This window comes from Haliotis asinina, chromosome 7, assembly GCF_037392515.1.
Source record: "Haliotis asinina isolate JCU_RB_2024 chromosome 7, JCU_Hal_asi_v2, whole genome shotgun sequence".
In the NCBI taxonomy this organism is placed as follows: Eukaryota; Metazoa; Mollusca; class Gastropoda; order Lepetellida; family Haliotidae; genus Haliotis; species Haliotis asinina.
Window position 1 is genome coordinate 19907126 of NC_090286.1, and position 18450 is coordinate 19925575.

At 39.3% G+C, this 18450-nt stretch overlaps 1 protein-coding gene across 1 annotated transcript in view; it reads left to right on the forward strand.

Annotated features, from left to right (window-relative positions):
* LOC137291475 (sterol carrier protein 2-like) overlaps window positions 1–18450 on the forward strand; it is a 30600-nt gene that overhangs the window by 1089 nt on the left and 11061 nt on the right. Inside the window, exons 3-10 of the mRNA XM_067822827.1 lie at window positions 3060–3117; window positions 3598–3669; window positions 3893–3957; window positions 6761–6824; window positions 7148–7212; window positions 7750–7876; window positions 8279–8342; window positions 17822–17908. Of these exons, the coding sequence (XP_067678928.1) occupies window positions 3060–3117; window positions 3598–3669; window positions 3893–3957; window positions 6761–6824; window positions 7148–7212; window positions 7750–7876; window positions 8279–8342; window positions 17822–17908 (602 nt within the window). The remainder of the gene's footprint in view (window positions 1–3059; window positions 3118–3597; window positions 3670–3892; window positions 3958–6760; window positions 6825–7147; window positions 7213–7749; window positions 7877–8278; window positions 8343–17821; window positions 17909–18450) is intronic.

The window sequence follows — 18450 nt, forward strand, 5'->3', positions numbered from 1 at the left end:
TTTGTCTGGTCCAGACTATATTATCTGTAGACGTCCTGCATACAGCTGGAATAAAGTGGAGTGCAGCATTAAAAAATCAACATTACAATATGCTCTTTCAGTGAAGTTTTGAAATTACAATATGATACACCTAGAATTGTCATAATTCACAATGGTACATGTAGACAAGTAGCAAAGCTTGAAAAAGTAAGAACAATATTGAAAGTAATTGAAAGCAATGATTCAAAACTCTACACATAGGGTATATGCAGACTTTGTGAGAGGCTGATATTTGGCCCAACACAGCAGCAGCAGATGTTGATAATATTTCCCAAGTGCCCTGTATGTAACTGATTGCTATAAAGAGTAAGGCTATGCCACACTTGCTTTACGTACCATTCATAACTGTAGACAGGTCTGATCTCAGGACCTGTGAACAAAGATGCAGAAAAGTATTGGCTTTGGTCAAAGTTACACTTTCATGCAAAAATTTTACACAATGAACTCTTGTGTGAAACTGTTATTCTGTGTATTGTGCCCAGTAAAATTTACATCTTAGCACTTCATGTGACTGAACAAGGAATAAAGTTTGTTAAAGAAAACATTAAAATTGGGATTAAACATCACTGGCCATTATATGAAATCTCAGAATTATATTAGCTTTCAAAATTGCTGCCTGCCTGACCGTCCAGGAAAGGCTATTGTCAACATGAGCTGCTAGATTTTCAAAGCCACCTAAAATTAAGACATGTATATATATGAAGACAATCATCATTTTTAAGGATAATAAATCATTATTAATTCACTCGTGAAAATAAATGATGAATTCCATTGTGATGATAAACAACGTCGCTTGTCAAGCCTAATTTATTTGCAGGCAGGTAAGTTTTGGTCAGGGCTGGCAATGCTAACTAGAAATTATGGAGTGTTTCATTCCCAGATTATATATCATATTGATACCTTGCTGGTGTATGATAGGTCAAATTCTATAAATATCAGTGTTATGTTATGAGTGGAATGTAGGTTTCAATTGCATTGAGGAAGCAGATATGTTCTTTTTGACAAATATTTCAATGCTGTGTAAACAGATTTTAGGATTATAATTTAGTATCTCTTGGTTGCACATGGTGAAAAGAGTATGAACATTTTCCGGAGTAAACAAGTAGTTTCAGCATGTACAATGGACTGCAGTTAAGCTCAACACAGTTATCCCCCCTTACATGTTGCTCCCCTTATACTCTCCTCTGCAATTTCACTGTAAATATATATACATCCAGTCATCATTTGTGTGATTGATTTATATCATTGTCATGTCAAATAAGGCTATTATTTGTTCACTCACACTAAAGATAACACCTTCAAAACATTTTGATCCCACAATCTATTGGTATTAACATGGCTTCTTTCGTCGTGATTTTTTATGTAAAAGAACATACTGGAAAGGTTATCACTCAGAATTTAGTCTGCCATATCTTAAACATCCATAACTTAGACACTACTGAAAGGGATTAATTAAGACAACACCCCTGGCTAAAATGGAACAGTCCTAATTAGTGTTCCCTGTGATATGAATTGTACAAGTGGGATTAAGTTTAAAGATCCATGCTATGTTTTCATTTGAATATCTTTTTCACAAGATGAGTAGGTTTTGATACCTTAGGCAGAATACCTCTGAAATAGATAGAACAACTGAAACTGTAAAGTATTTTTTAAAGCTCATTATTTAATGTCACATATAAAAAGTCCTGCCCCAGATTTGGTCAGTATGGCAACATGGCTGTACCTTGAAAGGTACAGTTTGTCACTTCACTGAAGGGTACACCTCATGTTCTTCTTGGCGGATATCTTTACAACAGTAACAGAGTGAAGCAGAGCAGTACACACTGGCGATGTGTCATCACTGCCTGTGTGACTGTTGCTGGAATGTAAGCGACCACATTTGTCCCCGTCAAGCTGCTGACAAGATCAGGTTCCCTCAGCAATTTACGGAAGAGAGCGAGGGAAGAAGTAATTCCATTGCGCACAATGACCAGGTATCCCAAGAAGATGATGCTGTGGTCTCTCACCTCCCGTCCTTCTCCAGCATCAGCAGTGCCCTATAAAATTACTGCCACAATACCCTGCCTGCCCTGCCGCAACACGCTCTGAAATTGCACTTGAAGGAGCATGGACATTGGATGGCCATCCCATCCCTGCGTTTTTGTAGATAGTGAGGATGACAAGATTGTTGCCTTCTCAACTCAAGATCAACTCAAAGCCCTACAGCCTGTTGAGAACATCTACATAGATGGTACTTTCACTGCCTGTCCTGACCTCTTGGATCAAGTCTATATCATTCATGCAAGATCAAGCTCTATCTGAGGAAGTACCTTGATGTAGTTGGACATTTGCTTCATCTTGATGAGGAAAATCATATAATCAGATAAATTGTGTCAGATAAATGCTGTGCTTAAGGTGCCAATGATATCATGAATGTTGTTAATTACAAATATTATATTTTACTGAAATTTCATGGAAATTTACTATTTACCATTTACATTTTATCTCTGTTGAACTTGTAATAAATATTCTGAATGAACATAATGTCTTGTCTTATTGATATGTGCAAATTAAATGTTATGTACAAATGCTATCTGTTGAACTTGTAATAAATATTCTGAATGAACATGGTGTCCCGTTAAACTGATTCTACTGGACTGATCCATTACAAGAAGTAGGTATCAGCTTGGGGATTAGTTATGCACTGAACCAGAAAAATGTTGTTTTAAACTGTCTAAGATACAGCGTTCTAGGTTTTGGGCGGATACCCCTAGAAAACATTTCGCACTTGTTTTTACTATACTGGACAAACTAAGGGATATTGGTATTTTGCTGACTCATATTTTATCAGTATGTCAAATAATACATGTGTTTGGTTTTGTGCACTTTCTGTGGCCTGATTACTTTGTTTTGAAATATCAAGATGACATTTGGTATACACTGTGGTAACTGCTAATAGTGCAACAATTATGGTGTTTTTTAGAAACATAAAAATAGAAGTAACATTCACCAAGGAGTATATTTTCAAACATAATTTTCAGTTTGAGAAGCCGGGTCGACGAGAAGATTTTGACTACCCTAGCATGGCCAAAGAAGCTGGTGAGTAACAATATGTAGTGGTACTTCACAATGTGTGTGTTCTTGTAGTTCTAGTTGAAGAGTATGGTTGGCCATGTTTGCCAAACTGGACTTCCTCATGATTCTTTTAGATAGTCATCATATATTCATGACATTATGGGTGTCTGTTCAAGACAGAAAAAGAGAAAAGTCCTGTAAGGACAGCTTGACTCACTGATGAGATGTCCCTTCCAAGTCATCCTTAATATTAGGTGTGTGTAATGATTTTCATAAGTGACCTGAAAATCTGTGTCTCATGTGGTAGTTTTCATAAGGAAATGTGCTTCCACAGAAATTGGTTTCTTATGTGTTTATTTTCCTTCATTATTATGTGGGAATTTTCATGCACATGAAACAGTAGCTGTATGACAAGATGGAAACAAGGATACAAGTATTACTCAACCTCCTTTGTGGAATTCAGCACATTGTACTGTTTGCTAAACTTTCTTATTGATATCTCAGGTACCAAAGCTCTTCAAGATGCAGGGATTTCCTTTGACAAGATAGAACAGGCTTGTGTTGGCTATGTTTATGGTTGGTATACGTTTTGTTAGATTGCAAAGTTTTAGAGCTGCATTGAATTCTCTTTGAGTCAAATATGATACATGTAATGATATTTGGTAACGAAAACAAAGATTTGGTTAAGAAATACAATAACAAGACAATAGTTGAAGTGTTATTCAATATATTCTCAGAATTCGATGTTTGTATAGTACTTGATGTCTTTAAGTAACATGCCTGGTGTATTCGTTTGAAGGTGATTCAACATGTGGACAGAGGGCAGTGTACCAGCTGGGCATGACTGGTATTCCTGTGTACAATGTGAGTACTCACAGTTCACAAATACTTTCCTGTAAAGTAGTCACACATAGTTATGCAGAGGTTCCTAAAGATCAACCAGTGTGATCAAGGCAAATCTGTCAGTACATATGGGATTCAGCATGACATGACAGTTGCTTCATGTCCCGAGTTAAGTAGTGATGACAGGGTTTCTAGTTAATGGTTGATTCTAGGTCAGTGTACGTCTCTATATTTGGTCTCATAACCCTAATTAGTTATATTGTCATATTTGTATGATTTTGAAAATTAATGAAAGAACACACGGTCTGCTTATACTTGTAGTAAATTGCTAACATGACTGTAACATTTAAACATTGTATAGACTGCCAATGTGGATCCTATTTCACACACATACTCAATCTAGTGTGTGTTTTCTGTCATATGGATTCTGTTGAATGCTACAACAAATAAATTAAAACAAAATGCAAATAATGAATGTAAAACAGACTAATTTTATAGCAACAATGTCAGGCTACTACCTTGTTCAGGAATGTGTTCAACAATATCCATATAAAAGAACGATATTCTATTCATCTGCAGTTGCTAAATAATCCTGCTGTGTGTTGTGTGTCTTACAACAGTCTAATTTGCAAAAAAAAGTGGTGAAAACTTGATAAACCTTTCATTGGTCACTCAAGATAGCACACCTGGCAACTAATTGTATGATGTCCGCCATTCTAAGTAGTTAACCAATAATGAGCGATCAATCAATCAACGCAATGGTGGTTAATTTTTTGAAGGGAGGATGTTGTTTGTACACTTGCACTTTACAACAGGGTGTAGTCAGTATAGATTAGTACATCTACACACACTGCCTTTTGACAAATATGCTGTAGAAGATGAAAGTAATTAATCAATCAGTGTGTTATCAGTTAATCCTTTGATCGACGTTTGTTTTTGTAACTAAGTTGATAAACCCTCTTGCATCACTTACATGCACATATTACATAACATACAATACATCTGCCACTAGAGACCTTAATTTATAATGTTGAGTATTTACTCCAGATAGGAGAAATGCCACTGTGTTTGATTGATTGATTGTTGTTCATTATTGGCTTACTAATAGCGGACATCATGCAGTTAGTTGCCAGGTGTGCTGTCCTGGGGGACCAGTGAGATTATGTATACACCAGTGTGAGAAAGTCTCAAACGATGTGTCAGTTTTTCGCATATTAGACTGTTGAAAGACACAAGACATAGCGCAGGATTATTTAGCAGTTGCAGGTGAATGGAATATCGTTCTTTTGTGTGGATATTGATGGATACATTCTTGAAGGAGGTAATAGTCTGACATTGTTGCTATAACTTTCGTCTTAAATTTAATATTTTTTTGCATTTTGTTATAATTTTTATTTGTTGTAGCATTCAGCAGAATCTGTATTATAGAAAACATGCACTAGGTTGCGATTAGGGTGTGTGTGAAATATGATTCACGTTGGCAATCTGTACAATGTTTAGATATTAAAATCATGTTAGAAATTCACTGTAAGTATAAGCAGACCGTGTGGGTTTATTTGTTAACATTCAAAATGCATACAAATGTGACAAGGAACTAATTGGTTTTATAAGACAAAAGACCTACACTGACTTCGTTATATTTCAGTCCTAACGTTTTTTTTATATCACTGGCAGATGAGTAAACTTCAAGGTGTTTGATTTGTTTTCATAATAACTGACCATCAAGAGAATGATAACGAATAACACGTGTAGGTTTACACCATCAAACGTGAGTTACAGCAAGGAAGATGTAATCATTGTGTCGCATGCAGCCTGAAAACACTTATGGGCCGAAACTGTTTTGAGGATACCAACGGAACTGCGTTACATAAGAAATACATACAGGCATTTGCTGTGTACTTGGGTAAATAGGTGTAATCGGTTTTTTTACGTAAAAACATTTTTAGATTTCTCTAACAATGGCTAAGTCATTGCTTTAGTTTACGAATTCAAATAATCAACTGTGTGTTTGTATTATCATAGATAATAAATCAGGGTAGCTTCCATAGCTACCAAAATTTACGTATGATATTTGCTATGACAGCTGGGCCAACCCTCAAAACTATCTAAATATAAAGCTTTGCAATCTTTCGGACTGAAACAAATGGCTTGCTACGTGCCTGTAGACATCCTATTTTCGCATAACATGATTAAATATTGAGGTACAAAACACAGAAATAGGATCAAATTGGATCAGTCACTATACCATCCAAACATTTAAAAAATAACTACACTGCTGAGATATTTTGTTACGATCAGGAAAGGAATACCATGGATATTTTTAAATAACGGCATGTGATGGGCATCCAGCCTCCTGACTGTTTAGGTGAAGAAATTCTGCTAATTTGGACCAGAGCCCAGTCCCTTTGTCTGTCACGGTCAAGGGAGCAATTTGCAGTTTGGTTTCGTAATTAGACCGTTGGCGAGAAGCATTATTCGCTCCGCATCAGTGCCCCTTTAAGGTTCCACTGTTTAGGTTGAAGAAATCCTGCCAAGGTGGACAATAGCCTAGTCCCCTTGTCCGTCGCAATCAAGGGAGCAATTGTTGACCAGCTTGTAGCTTGGTTTCGTAATTAGACCATTGGCGAGAAACATTGATCACTCCTCATCAGTGGCCCTTTAAACCTTACTTAAATTTCATGTAAGGACCCTTGCAATCAGTATGGACCCCAAATTTTGTTCGTCAAGGTAAAATCCATTCCCGTGTGGGTCTTGTATGTATGTATGTATGAATGAATGTAAATCTGTGACATAACCAGGTTTATCTCTGTCTGATGACCTACAGGTGAACAACAACTGTTCCACAGGATCTACTGCGATCTTCATGGCCAAACAGTTTATTGAAGGAGGTAATATCACTTCTAGGTATTGACTTACAATCTTTGTTCCTTAACAACTCTCTTTAAGTTAGAATTCTACCAGATCGCAACCTCTACCCAGACATATATTTTAAACCATCTGAGAGAGCAATAACCAGGTGTGTTGATTTTGCTATTAAAGATATGGGATACATCAAGTTTATGTGAGAATTCTTGATGGAGAACTTGCTTAGCTGCAAAAACACTACATCAAGTTCTGGTGGTCACTGTTTGCTGGTACATTTGTATCAACCACATTGGAAGCACTACTGAAGGAAGGACAAAGGACTGGAAGTATTATTGTCTCTTTGCAGGTCTTGCTGATTGTGTCCTTGCTCTGGGATTTGAGAAGATGGAGAGGGGATCTCTGAAAAACAAAGTAAGTAAAGTCATTTCCCTAAAATCTCTTTATTTCAGAAACAAAGAATAGTAACTTTTCTCTTCTATAAAACAAATTGTCACCACTTTTCTGTATCTATGAAACAGAATATGGTCACTTATCCATACATTCTAAACTAGTACAGTCACATCCCTGTGCCTCTGAAAAAAAGCAGGTTCTTCTCGGTATCTCTAAGAACAAAATTTGAAAGGTCACTCTCCTCTGTATTGTTTTAACTCAAACTTTTCAAACAATTTTACTCACTTGAGGGTGGCAAATATATTTAATGGAAATTAAATACAGTGATTGGAAGGATCCTATTTATTTGAACTATGAGAAATAATATTGTTGGCTTATTTTACTAGTTCTCTATCCATCACCATTAGACATGTAAAGATTGATAATGCTGCATTTGGACAGTAGTATGGTCCCTCTGACGTTTTTGAATGGATAAGATCATCTATATCTGTCTTGATAATAATTGCGTCATAAATAATGACAACATAACAAGTAGTCCCTCATCGTTTTGTGTTACAGTATTCAGATCGCACTAACCCAATGGACAAGCATGTAGAGGTCATGATGAACACTTTCGGCCTCGAAGCAAGTCCGGTAGCTGCTCAAATGTTTGGAAATGCTGGCCGAGAACATATGCAGAAATATGGTAGGAGAATAAAGTAACATGGGATATCATTCATACCATGTCATAAGATGTTTGTTTTACGACATGTGTTCGTTTTCAAGATGCTGACCAGAATACTATGAGATGATTTACTTTAAATTAATTTGTGTGATATTTGAAAAGCATTTACTTTTCCCTATCCTAACTCATACTATTTTCTTCTCTCGCCCTTTCCCCACAATATTGTGAAAACATCATTTGGAGTGGTGGTGCTTTTGGGTGAGATGTTCTTGGGGAGGATAGCACAAAATGTTTCCACTGTATCTCGGGTTGAGGTTGAGAAAATAGAAAGTGATATTTTTTGTCTTGAAAAGTACATGTTTACGATGGTGTACTAGAAGTCCTTGTTTCTTTACTGATCAGGAATATTGATTTTTGTTATAGGTACAAAACCAGAACATTTTGCAAAGATTGCACACAAGAACCACAAACATTCCACAAATAATCCGTAAGTACATGTAACTTACATCACATGCATAAGTATATTTTTGACTTATCCCATCTTACATGTAGCATTATGTCTCATCTGTTTTGGAACACTAATCACAAACTATTGAGGATGCACTGCCTTTGCTTATTTTCTGAGATACACCCTGTTTTCATGGACAATTCTGTCAAAATCGTTTGTCTTAATGTCTATAATCGTTCTAGTAGTTCTATTACAAACGGTCATGGTTTTTTGGCCCCGATTCAAAAACATATTGAACTACAAGTAGTTTTGATGTTTTACCTTGATGAAAACAAACCATAATCTAATTGATTCTCAAACTCACTTTAGACCAAGTCACCATTATTTTAAAACAATGGCAGCGTGCTGTCACGAACATCTGAGTATAAATGCTATTTAGGACTGTTTTCATTGAGTTACAAAATCTAAACTACTTTTGTAGTAAATATATGTATTTGAACGGTGGACAATAGGATTTTGTATTTTGTATGTCATTGCTTGTAACATAACATTCTTTTTAGAAGAAGTCCTCCTTGGGGTACATATATATCATTAAAATGTCCATTTTAAGATGCCTACGACAGTTGTAACAATATTTCAATAAATATTTTACAAAACAAAAAACTTGTTTTTGTCTTGTTGAGCACCCCTACATGGCCCCTTCCTGGGCCCCCAACAGTCAAGAGCAGGTAACTTTCGCTGTCTACCTCGTACCTCACTTTTCATACTGTCATCGTTGAGGACAGTCGTCTATCACAAAGCTCTATGCAAAGAAAGAAAAAACTTATGATTTGATGTATGGTTCCTTTTTAACGCACAGGTGCTATCAGGAATTAATAGTCACTCATTCATGCAATGTTGTAACTTAGCGTGGTGTCCGTTGCTTCCAGCTATGTGGCCGGTAAGATGGCAGTTGGCATGTTCCTCATGGATATATTTCCGGTCTTGTCAAAGATATTAGGCGTGGATAAAGATTACTACGGGATTATATTTTAACATTGTTACATGCTTACTTTTTATCTCTTTATTATATATATCTTCCTCCAAACCAGCGAAGAGTACTTCGCTGCTGGGGCTTCGTGTCGAGGAAACTATGGAGGAGGGTGAGGGTCGGTGTGGAATAAAGAATGAAGACTCGCTCGGCAGTTAGTCAGGTAGCAGCGTGAGGCAGCGTATAGCTACCATTCTGCCTCAGGTTGTCGTTGCCTCGGCGGCGTCTGACCCCGCAGAGTTTCAGCTCCCAGGCGAGGTGTTTGCTGCAGCTCCATATCTTCCATATATTCTTGCCAAAGTGGTTAATCCCCTTCTGTTGGGTTCTTGGTCTCGTTTCGATTTGCCCAAACTGGAACGGAGATACCTGATGGGGGACCTCGGCTTGTACAATCCTCAGGCAATTCCATGGCCTTAGCAAAACGGGCGTAGGTTGCCACCCTTTGCTTCTAACATCACAGCTCTCAAATCAGCTTACCACAAGAGCAATTGGAGAGCAATACCGCAAAGCAGCACAATGTTTGAAAGTTACTATCCACGCGGTGTATACTTCGGCATTGCAGCGTCAGCTCATGGATGGTGGTGGCGATGAGGAGGAGTGCTCTCTCTCTACCCTCACGCAGCAGCTCAACAAGTACTACTAGCGTTGCCCAACCGGATGGGGTCTACCCTTTTCCTGGGGGCAGCAACGGTAGTCCGAGAGGCCGCGGAGGCTACCTCCACTTTCAAGGGTTCCAAGCCTTTGTTGGAGCAGTCTGATTTGTGTCGCACTCTGCCCTCGGTCCTTGCCTCCACGTACCCATCTGCTCCGGCAAAGGACACTGCTAAATGGGTGCAACCATGGTAGGCGCGTAAAGGCAAGGGTAAGGGCAAGGGCAAGGCTGCAGCGCCACAGCAGCGTTTTCCCGAGTAACAAGTCCTCCGGAGCCCTTGATGACCCCCAGTCGAGCAGTTGGAGTACTGACGAAGTCGGGGATTCACTGCCTACTGCCGCACATCCCTGTGGGTGGCCGCCTTTCTCTCTTCCTGCCGGAATGGGAAAAGGTTACATCCAATCCCTGGGTCCTATCCACACACAGGGATGGCCACTTACCGCAGTGGAAGCGAGACCCACCTCCCTTTTCCTGGATCTGTTGCACTCCAGTGCTGGCTACACCTGAGAAAGCCAAGGTCCAGTCATTACTAGTCAAGGCGACTGGCTCACGTTCTCAAGGATGCGTACCTGCATGTTCCCATGCATCCCGAGTTCAGCAACTACCTTTGGTTTTCCTTCTACGGGGTATGCTATGAGTTTCAAGTGCTTCCCTTCGGCATTGCTACAGCGCCGAGGGTGTTCACCAAACTTATGCTAATCCCAGTGTATGTGGCCAGGTCACAGGGCAGGTGCTGCGACCCGTACCTAGATGATTGGCCCCTTCGGGCACTTGTCGCTCACTTGAGTCGAGATGTGACATTCACGGTGATGTGTATTCTCAACAAGATGGACTGGATTATCAATCTCAACAAATCAGACTTAGTTCTGACACAGGATCTGATCTTCTTAGGATTGAATCTCCAAAGTTCAAAGAATTGTTTCACAATTTCTCGAGTCCCCCACAGCCTCTGCTCGCAAGGCAACATGGCGGCAACAGTGGACATTGTTTGGAGAACACGGTTGAGGATGCGACCCATTCAGTACACTTTGGCTCGGATATGGTCTCATTCCCAGAGTTATGAGATTATTCTCCACACTCAGGGGTGATTAATTTTCTCATTTACGGTGGTGGACAGTGGTAGGGAATCTATCCCAGGGCTTGCCCCTGGACATTCCCTCACCAGATCTCTTAACGGACGGACGCCTCCCTCACAGGGTGGGGGGGGGGAGGGCATACTGGGTGATCAATCAGTTTTGGGCAAGTGGTCACAGAGCGAAACGCACCTGCACATCAATGTGCTAGAATTGAGAGCAGTCTGGTTAGTGTTCCAACACTTTTGGGAGAAGGTTTGCGAGGCATGGCAGTTTCAGCTGTGGGCGACCAGTTCAATGTGCGGATGTGTCCCGTTTGTCTCCCGGGCCCCGCACGTGTGGATGATGCATCGGGAGATATTTGAGATTATCTCCCAGTTGTTTGAGTCATTCCAGGTGGATCAGTTTGCCTTTTGGGGAGATGAAATAGATTCCGGTGTTTTGGTCTTGGATACCGGATCCGAGAGCCATCGCCCAGGATGCTTTCCAACTCGATTGTACTGACAAGGTATTGTGGGCGTTCCTGCCTCAATCAATGATTCCCAAAGTCCTCTAGCAGCTTGCCACCCAACCAACTCGACCACTTGTGCTCCTTGCACCACTTTGGTTGTCTCAAAGCTGGTTTCTGGTAATTCTAAGGTTTCTGGCTCTGCCTCCTGTCCTATTACCCTTTCGACTGGACTTACTATCCCAGAATGGAGTGACGCACCCGAATCCCAGGATTCAGTGGGTGGCATGGCCACTGTCAGGAATTGCCTCCAAGTGAGCGGAATTCCTGCAGCAGTTGCAAACACAATTCTGGCTTCGCGGAAGGATTCGACAAACCTTTAGTATGAGGATGGATGAGCTTGTCATGCATGCTAGTGTGTCAACGGGGATTCTTGATCCATTTTCTTCAACTTTAGTTGAAGTATTTGAATTTTCATAGTCAGTGTAGAGAATGGGGCTTGGGCATACGTTATCGCTTATGAGCTCCTTGTTTGATTGGCTCTTATTACCTTCATTTGCCACGCCCCCACCTGATTGACATCAGTGGTATCGGTGTATTTCTCTATCTCTTGCAGCTTCAGCAGTATATGAGAGTGTGTGAAGGGTACATGTTAACAGACAGAATGCCTCTCCCGACTCACGTCCGTTGGGAGTCCTGTTTTATGCTATATATGTACCCCAAGGAGGACTTCTTCTGAAAAAGATTTATACAAACCTGTAGAGGTTATGAATTCTTTGAAGAATGTCCTCCTTGGGGTATGGCCACCCACCTCCCCACATTCTGTCTGACTGTCTGAAAAAGAGTGACTATTAATTCCTGATAGTACCTGTGCGTTAAAAAGGAACCATACATCAATTCATATGTTTTTTTTCTTTCTTTGTGTAGAGCTTTGTGAATAGACGACTGTCCTCAACGATGACAGTATGAAAAGTGAGGTACGAGGTAGACAGCGAGAGTTACCTGCTCTTGGCTGTTGGGGGCCCAGGAAGGGGCTCTGTAGGGGTGGTCTCACAAGACAAAAACGAGTTTTTTGTTTTGTAAAATATTTATTGAAATATTGTTACAACTATCGGAGGCATCTTAAAATGGACATTTTAATGATATATATGTACCCCAAGGAGGACTTCCTCTGAAAAAGAATGTTATGTTACAAGCAATGACGTACAAAATATTGTTACAACTGTCGTAGGCATTTTAAAATGGACATTTTAATGCTATATATGTAACCCAAGGATATTCTTCGAAAAAGTCCTAACCTCTACTGGTTTGTGTAGATTTCACTGTTGGAAGCAAGATCGGTGTCAATATGATACTACTTACAATATTGTCACTTGACCACAACCTCACTTCCGAGGAAGAAATTATAATGTTACAAGTTGGTTGTGTCATGCAAAATCCTTTTGGTCATCGGTCATTTGCTACAGTTGTAGGTGTAGTTGTAGGTGTTAACCCACCCATACAGGCTTCCACAACGCTCACATCGCACTCACAAACAACATATTAGCACAAACCGAGGGATACATTGAAAATCTGTGCAAGGTGACACCATAATCCGACACCTAGGAGCATTTGACGACAACACAACTATTAGGCATGTCTTTGTTGATGTCGGGAAAGCAGCAAATTGATGAGTTTGATCCACATTTTTTATATAACTAACTGAAAATCCTTCCTCACATGACAACATTGCAGGGCTGTCTTTGGTTTCATTGGTGGGAGAGAGTGAAGCGGATGACATTTTGGCAACTTTTAACCGCTCGGTATCAATTAACCGTGTTTTTTGTTATCCCCTCGGCATGTAATGCGGGGGGATATAGTCGACGCCTCGTCTCTCCGTCCGTAATCATTTTGTTGTTGCAGAACTCAAAAACCGTTCAATATTTTAAGACCAAACTTGATACATATAGTAACCTCAGCCTATGGCTGTGCTTTTTGCTATTTACAGAGTTTGGGCATTTATATTTGTTTTGTTTTTCCATGGAACATTTTGGTGTTAGTTTAATGGTGGGGCGGGCTTCGTTTCCAGAGCAGTACTCAAAAACCGTTCAATATTTTTCTGCAAAACTTGGTAGATATATCAGTGAGAACCTGAAGTGGTGCCTTTTGCTATGTACAGGTTTTTGTGATGTATTATTTTCTTGGTTTCCATGGAAACATTTCGGACCTAGTCTGAAAAGTGAGACATGTTTTGTTTCCAGAGCAGAGCTCAAAAACTTCTTAATATCTGTCCGCGAAACTTGGCAGATATGTGTGGCAGACTCCAAAGTGGTGCCCTTTGCTCTCTACAGGTTTTTGTTATTTATTGTTCTCTCGGTTTCCAAGGAGACGTTTCGGACTTAGTCTCAAAATGGAGGGATGGGCTTCGTTCCCAGAGCACAACAGATCTTGGCAGATATATGAGACAGATCTTGATATTGTGACTTTGCTGGTTATATATGGCATTTATAATTTCCAAGAATTCCATGGACACAATTCAAACATAGTCTGAAAAAAACAATGAGTAACTGTCAGATTATTTGTATTTTCAAACATGTGGGGGGATATGTCATCTTCTGATGACTCTTGTTCGGTACTCCTGTTATCACTGCTTATGAAAGACTTCTGGTTAGTCATAAATGGAACACCATTCTTTTTTTAAAACAAACCTCTGTGGTTAATTAATACCAAGCGCTTAAAAGTTGCTAAAAAGCCGTCTGCTTGTCCCCCGCCCGCAAACGAAACCACAGACAGGTTACGTAACTCTGTCACCACATCCATGCTGTGATGTCATGGAAGGAACAATTTTCAGTTAGTTTTTGCATTTTGCCGATTTCTCGACAACACCAAAGACATGACAAATTGTTGTGTTGCTGTCAACTGCTCCTTGGGGTTGGGTGATGGTGTCACTATGCACCAATTTCCACCAGACCCCGTAGTTTGTGCTTAAATTGGTTGTTTGTGTGTGTGAAGCGAGTGTTGTGGAAGTCTGTGGTGTATACTAAATCGGATGGATTGCCTCCTACCACACATCTAGGATAGAAAATGAAGTTTCATAGTGTTTATAAAATCAAGACTGCTTACTATACATTGCTGACCAAAAGGATTTTGCATAAATATAACTCTTTCTTCCTCGGTAGCAAGGTTGTTGTCGAAATGACAATGTTATCGTACGTAATATTATATTGACCCCTGCCTCAATTCCAAGAGTGAAATTGTTACTTTGTAAGCAGTGTCATGTAAAATCCTACTGTCCATCAATAAAATACATATTTTACTACCAGTGAAAAGTAATTTTGATTTTGTAAGTCGGTGAAAACAAACTTAAATAGCATTTATCCTCAGACAGGGCGCCGCCAGTTTTGAAAGTTTTTGAAGTCACGGGCTAAAGTCTGTTAGAATTATTGAGATCATGGTGTGTTTTCATCAAGTTAGAAAATCAAAACTGCTTTTTACTAGTAGTTAAATATTTATTTAAATCATGGCCAAAAGGAGTTTGGACAACTTGTAACATAACAACTTCTTCCACAGAAGCAAGGTGGGGGTCGAAGTGACATTAATATTGCAAGTAATATTATATTGACTTCCACCTCACTTCCAAGATTGAAATTGTTATGTTATGAGCAATGTCATGCAACATCCTAGTGTCCATCAATAAAGTGCATATTTTACTACCAGTAGAAAGTAATTTTGATTTTGCAAGTCAGTGAAAACAAACTTAGACAGCATTCATCCTCAGACAGGGCACCGCCATTTTTGAAAATCTTGAGGTCACGGACTAAAGTCCATTTGGATTAATGAGATTATGGTTTGTTTTCATCAAGTTAGAAAATCAAAACTGCTTTCTACCAGTGGTTAAATACGTATTTGAATCATGACCAAAGGAGTTTGCATGACACAACCTGTAGCATAACATAAGCGAGATCGGGGGTCGAAATGACAAAACCTCTTCACTTGCTAAATTTACTTCATTTGGAACTTTCACTCATCAGCATGTAGACACTTGTCAATATACGTCTGTATATTTGGTCTCATAATCCTAATTACTTTATAGTCATGCTTGAATGCATTTTGAAACTTGATAAAAAGAAGCAATCTGCAAATGTATAACAGGAATGTAATATATAGACATTTTTTAGTTTGCCTATATGAATCATAATTCGCACACTCGCCCTATTGTATTACACTTCACGACGAAAACAATGATTCTGTTGAAAGCTATGACAACTTAATAAAAACAAAATGCAAATATTAAAATGAAAACAGATTAAAGTTATAGGTGCAATGAGACTATTACCTTATTCGAGAATGTATCCATCAATATCCACAAAAACGAGTGATCTATAATTCATCTGCAGATTTCCCAACTGATGTGTCCTTTAACAGTCTAATAAGCGAAAATGTGATTTCAGGTTTTTCACATTGCTGTACAGTGTAATTGGTCACCCAAGATAGCACACTTGGCAACTAATTGCATGATGTGCGTCATTCTTTTAAAAAAGTAATTTAGTTAGCCAATAATGAGCAATCAATCAGTGTATTGGCAGTTAATCCTTTGAAAGAAAGGTGTTGTTATCCCCCTGGCATGTAATGCGAGGGGATATAGTCGACGCCTCATCTGTCCGTCCGTCCGTAATCATTATGTTTCCGGAGCAGAAACCGTTAAATATTTTTAAACCAAACTTGATAGATATAGTAATCTCAGCCTATGGTTGTGCCGTTTGCTATTTACAGATTTTGGTCATTTTTATGTTTATTGTTTTTCCATGAAAGATTTTGGTGTTAGTCTTATGGTGGGGTGGGCTTCGTTTCCGGAGCAGAACTCAAAAACCGTTCAATATTTTTCTGCAAAACTTGGTAGATATATCAATCAGAAGCTGAAGTGGTGCCTTTTGCTATGTACAGGATCTTGTGATGTATTATTTTCTCGGTTTCCATGGAAACATTTCAGACCTAGTCTGAAAAGTGAGACGTGCGTTTCATTTCCGGAGCAGAACTCAAAAACTTCTTAATATCTGTCAATGAAACTTGGCAGATATATGTTGCAGACCCCAAAGTGGTGCCTTTTGCTTTCTACAGGCTTTTGTGATTTATTATTCTCTCGGTTTCCAAGCAGAACTCAAAAACCATTCAATATTTTTCAGCAAAACTTGGTAGATATATCAGTTGGAACCTACAGTGGTGCCTTTTGCTAATTCCAGGTTTTAGTGATTTATCATTTCCTCAGTTTCCATGGAAACGTTTTTGACTTTCTCTCAAAAGTGAGAGGTGTGTTTTGTTTCCGGAGCAGAACTCAAAAACTTCTTAATATCTGTCAGTAAAACTTAGTAGATATGTGTGGCAGACCCCAAAGTGGTGCCTTTTGCTATTTACAGGTTTTTATGATGTATTTTCTCAGTTCCATGAACATGTTGCTGACTTCGTTTCCGGAGCACAGCTCGAAAACCATTTCATATCTTTTAAAAGATATACGAGACAGATCTTGAAATGGTGACTTTTTCTGATTACAGATATATGGCATTTATATTTTTCATGAATTCCATGGAAACAATTCAGACTTGGTCTAAAGTAACTGTCAGATGATTTGTCCTTTCAAATATGTGGGGGCCGGGGAGATATGTCACCTTCTGATGACTCTTGTTCACAACAGCTTTCGCAATTTCAGGTTTGTACAAACCTGTAAACGAAATAGTTTAACCCCTGAAATTAGATGAATTCTGCATAGACCCTCATATTTATAGCTACTATTACGTCACGGAGACGTGCTGCTCTGATTGGTTGAAATTTCGTTTGCGGCTGAGAATTGTGCACTGTTGTCAAAAAGGTCAATTTAAGGTAATTAAAGATCGAAATGAGCAGTTTTAATGATGGAGTTTCACTTGTAATGATGTCAATGAGTCGTTTATGCATTTGCACCCCCGAGAGTATATGTGTTCTTTAGTGAATGAATCCGCCATCCTGTGACACAAGATAATTAAAATCAATACAATTTTATGTAAAATTTAATAATTAATGCTTATCCTCACAATTAGCTCCACTTAAGATCGACTTGTCTTGGTTGAAGCCCAGATTCAGAAGATGGAATGGAGGCTTGGGATTGGTATCTTGCTTGGCTTGCATTCTGGCGGGGTGTGTTTCAAGTTTCTGCAAATGGATATGTTTGCACATGGTGCAATTATGGATACTGGTGAAACAAGTCCATCACATGTTTTATGCTGTGTGTAATTTGTCAGCATATATGTTATTAGCCTACCATGTCTTGTTCGGACCTTAGAGGATAAATGTTTGTGTTTGCAGTTACTCACAGTTCCAAACTGAGTACTCTCTGGAACAGATCCTGTCATCACCCAAGATACATGACCCTCTCACCAAGCTACAGTGTTGGTAGGTGTTTTTTATTTCATGTATTCTTTATAGGTTATATTTGTGTAAAGCTTTGGTGTAAAGAGCTGTAATGCTGAATGTGGTGCTGAGTGTTGTGGTGTTCAGAGCTTCAATGTTCAGTGTTGTGCTGCTCAGAACTGTAATCTTCATTGTTGTGCTGCACAGAGCTGTAATGTTCAGTGTTGTTCTGCTAAGAGTTGTAATGTTCAGTGTTGTGCTGCTCAGCTGTAGTGTTCAGTGTTGTGCTGCACAGAGCTGAAGTGTTGTGCTGCACAGAGCTGTAATGTTCAGTGTTGTTCTGCTCAGCTGTAGTGTTCAGTGTTGTGCTGCACAGAGCTGAAGTGTTGTGCTGCACAGAGCTGTAATGTTCAGTGTTGTTCTGCTCAGCTGTAGTGTTCAGTGTTGTGCTGCACAGAGCTGTAATGTTCAGTGTTGTGCTGCTCAGCTGTAGTGTTCAGTGTTGTGCTGCACAGAGCTGAAGTGTTGTGCTGCACAGAGCTGTAATGTTCAGTGTTGTTCTGCTAAGAGCTGTAATGTTCAGT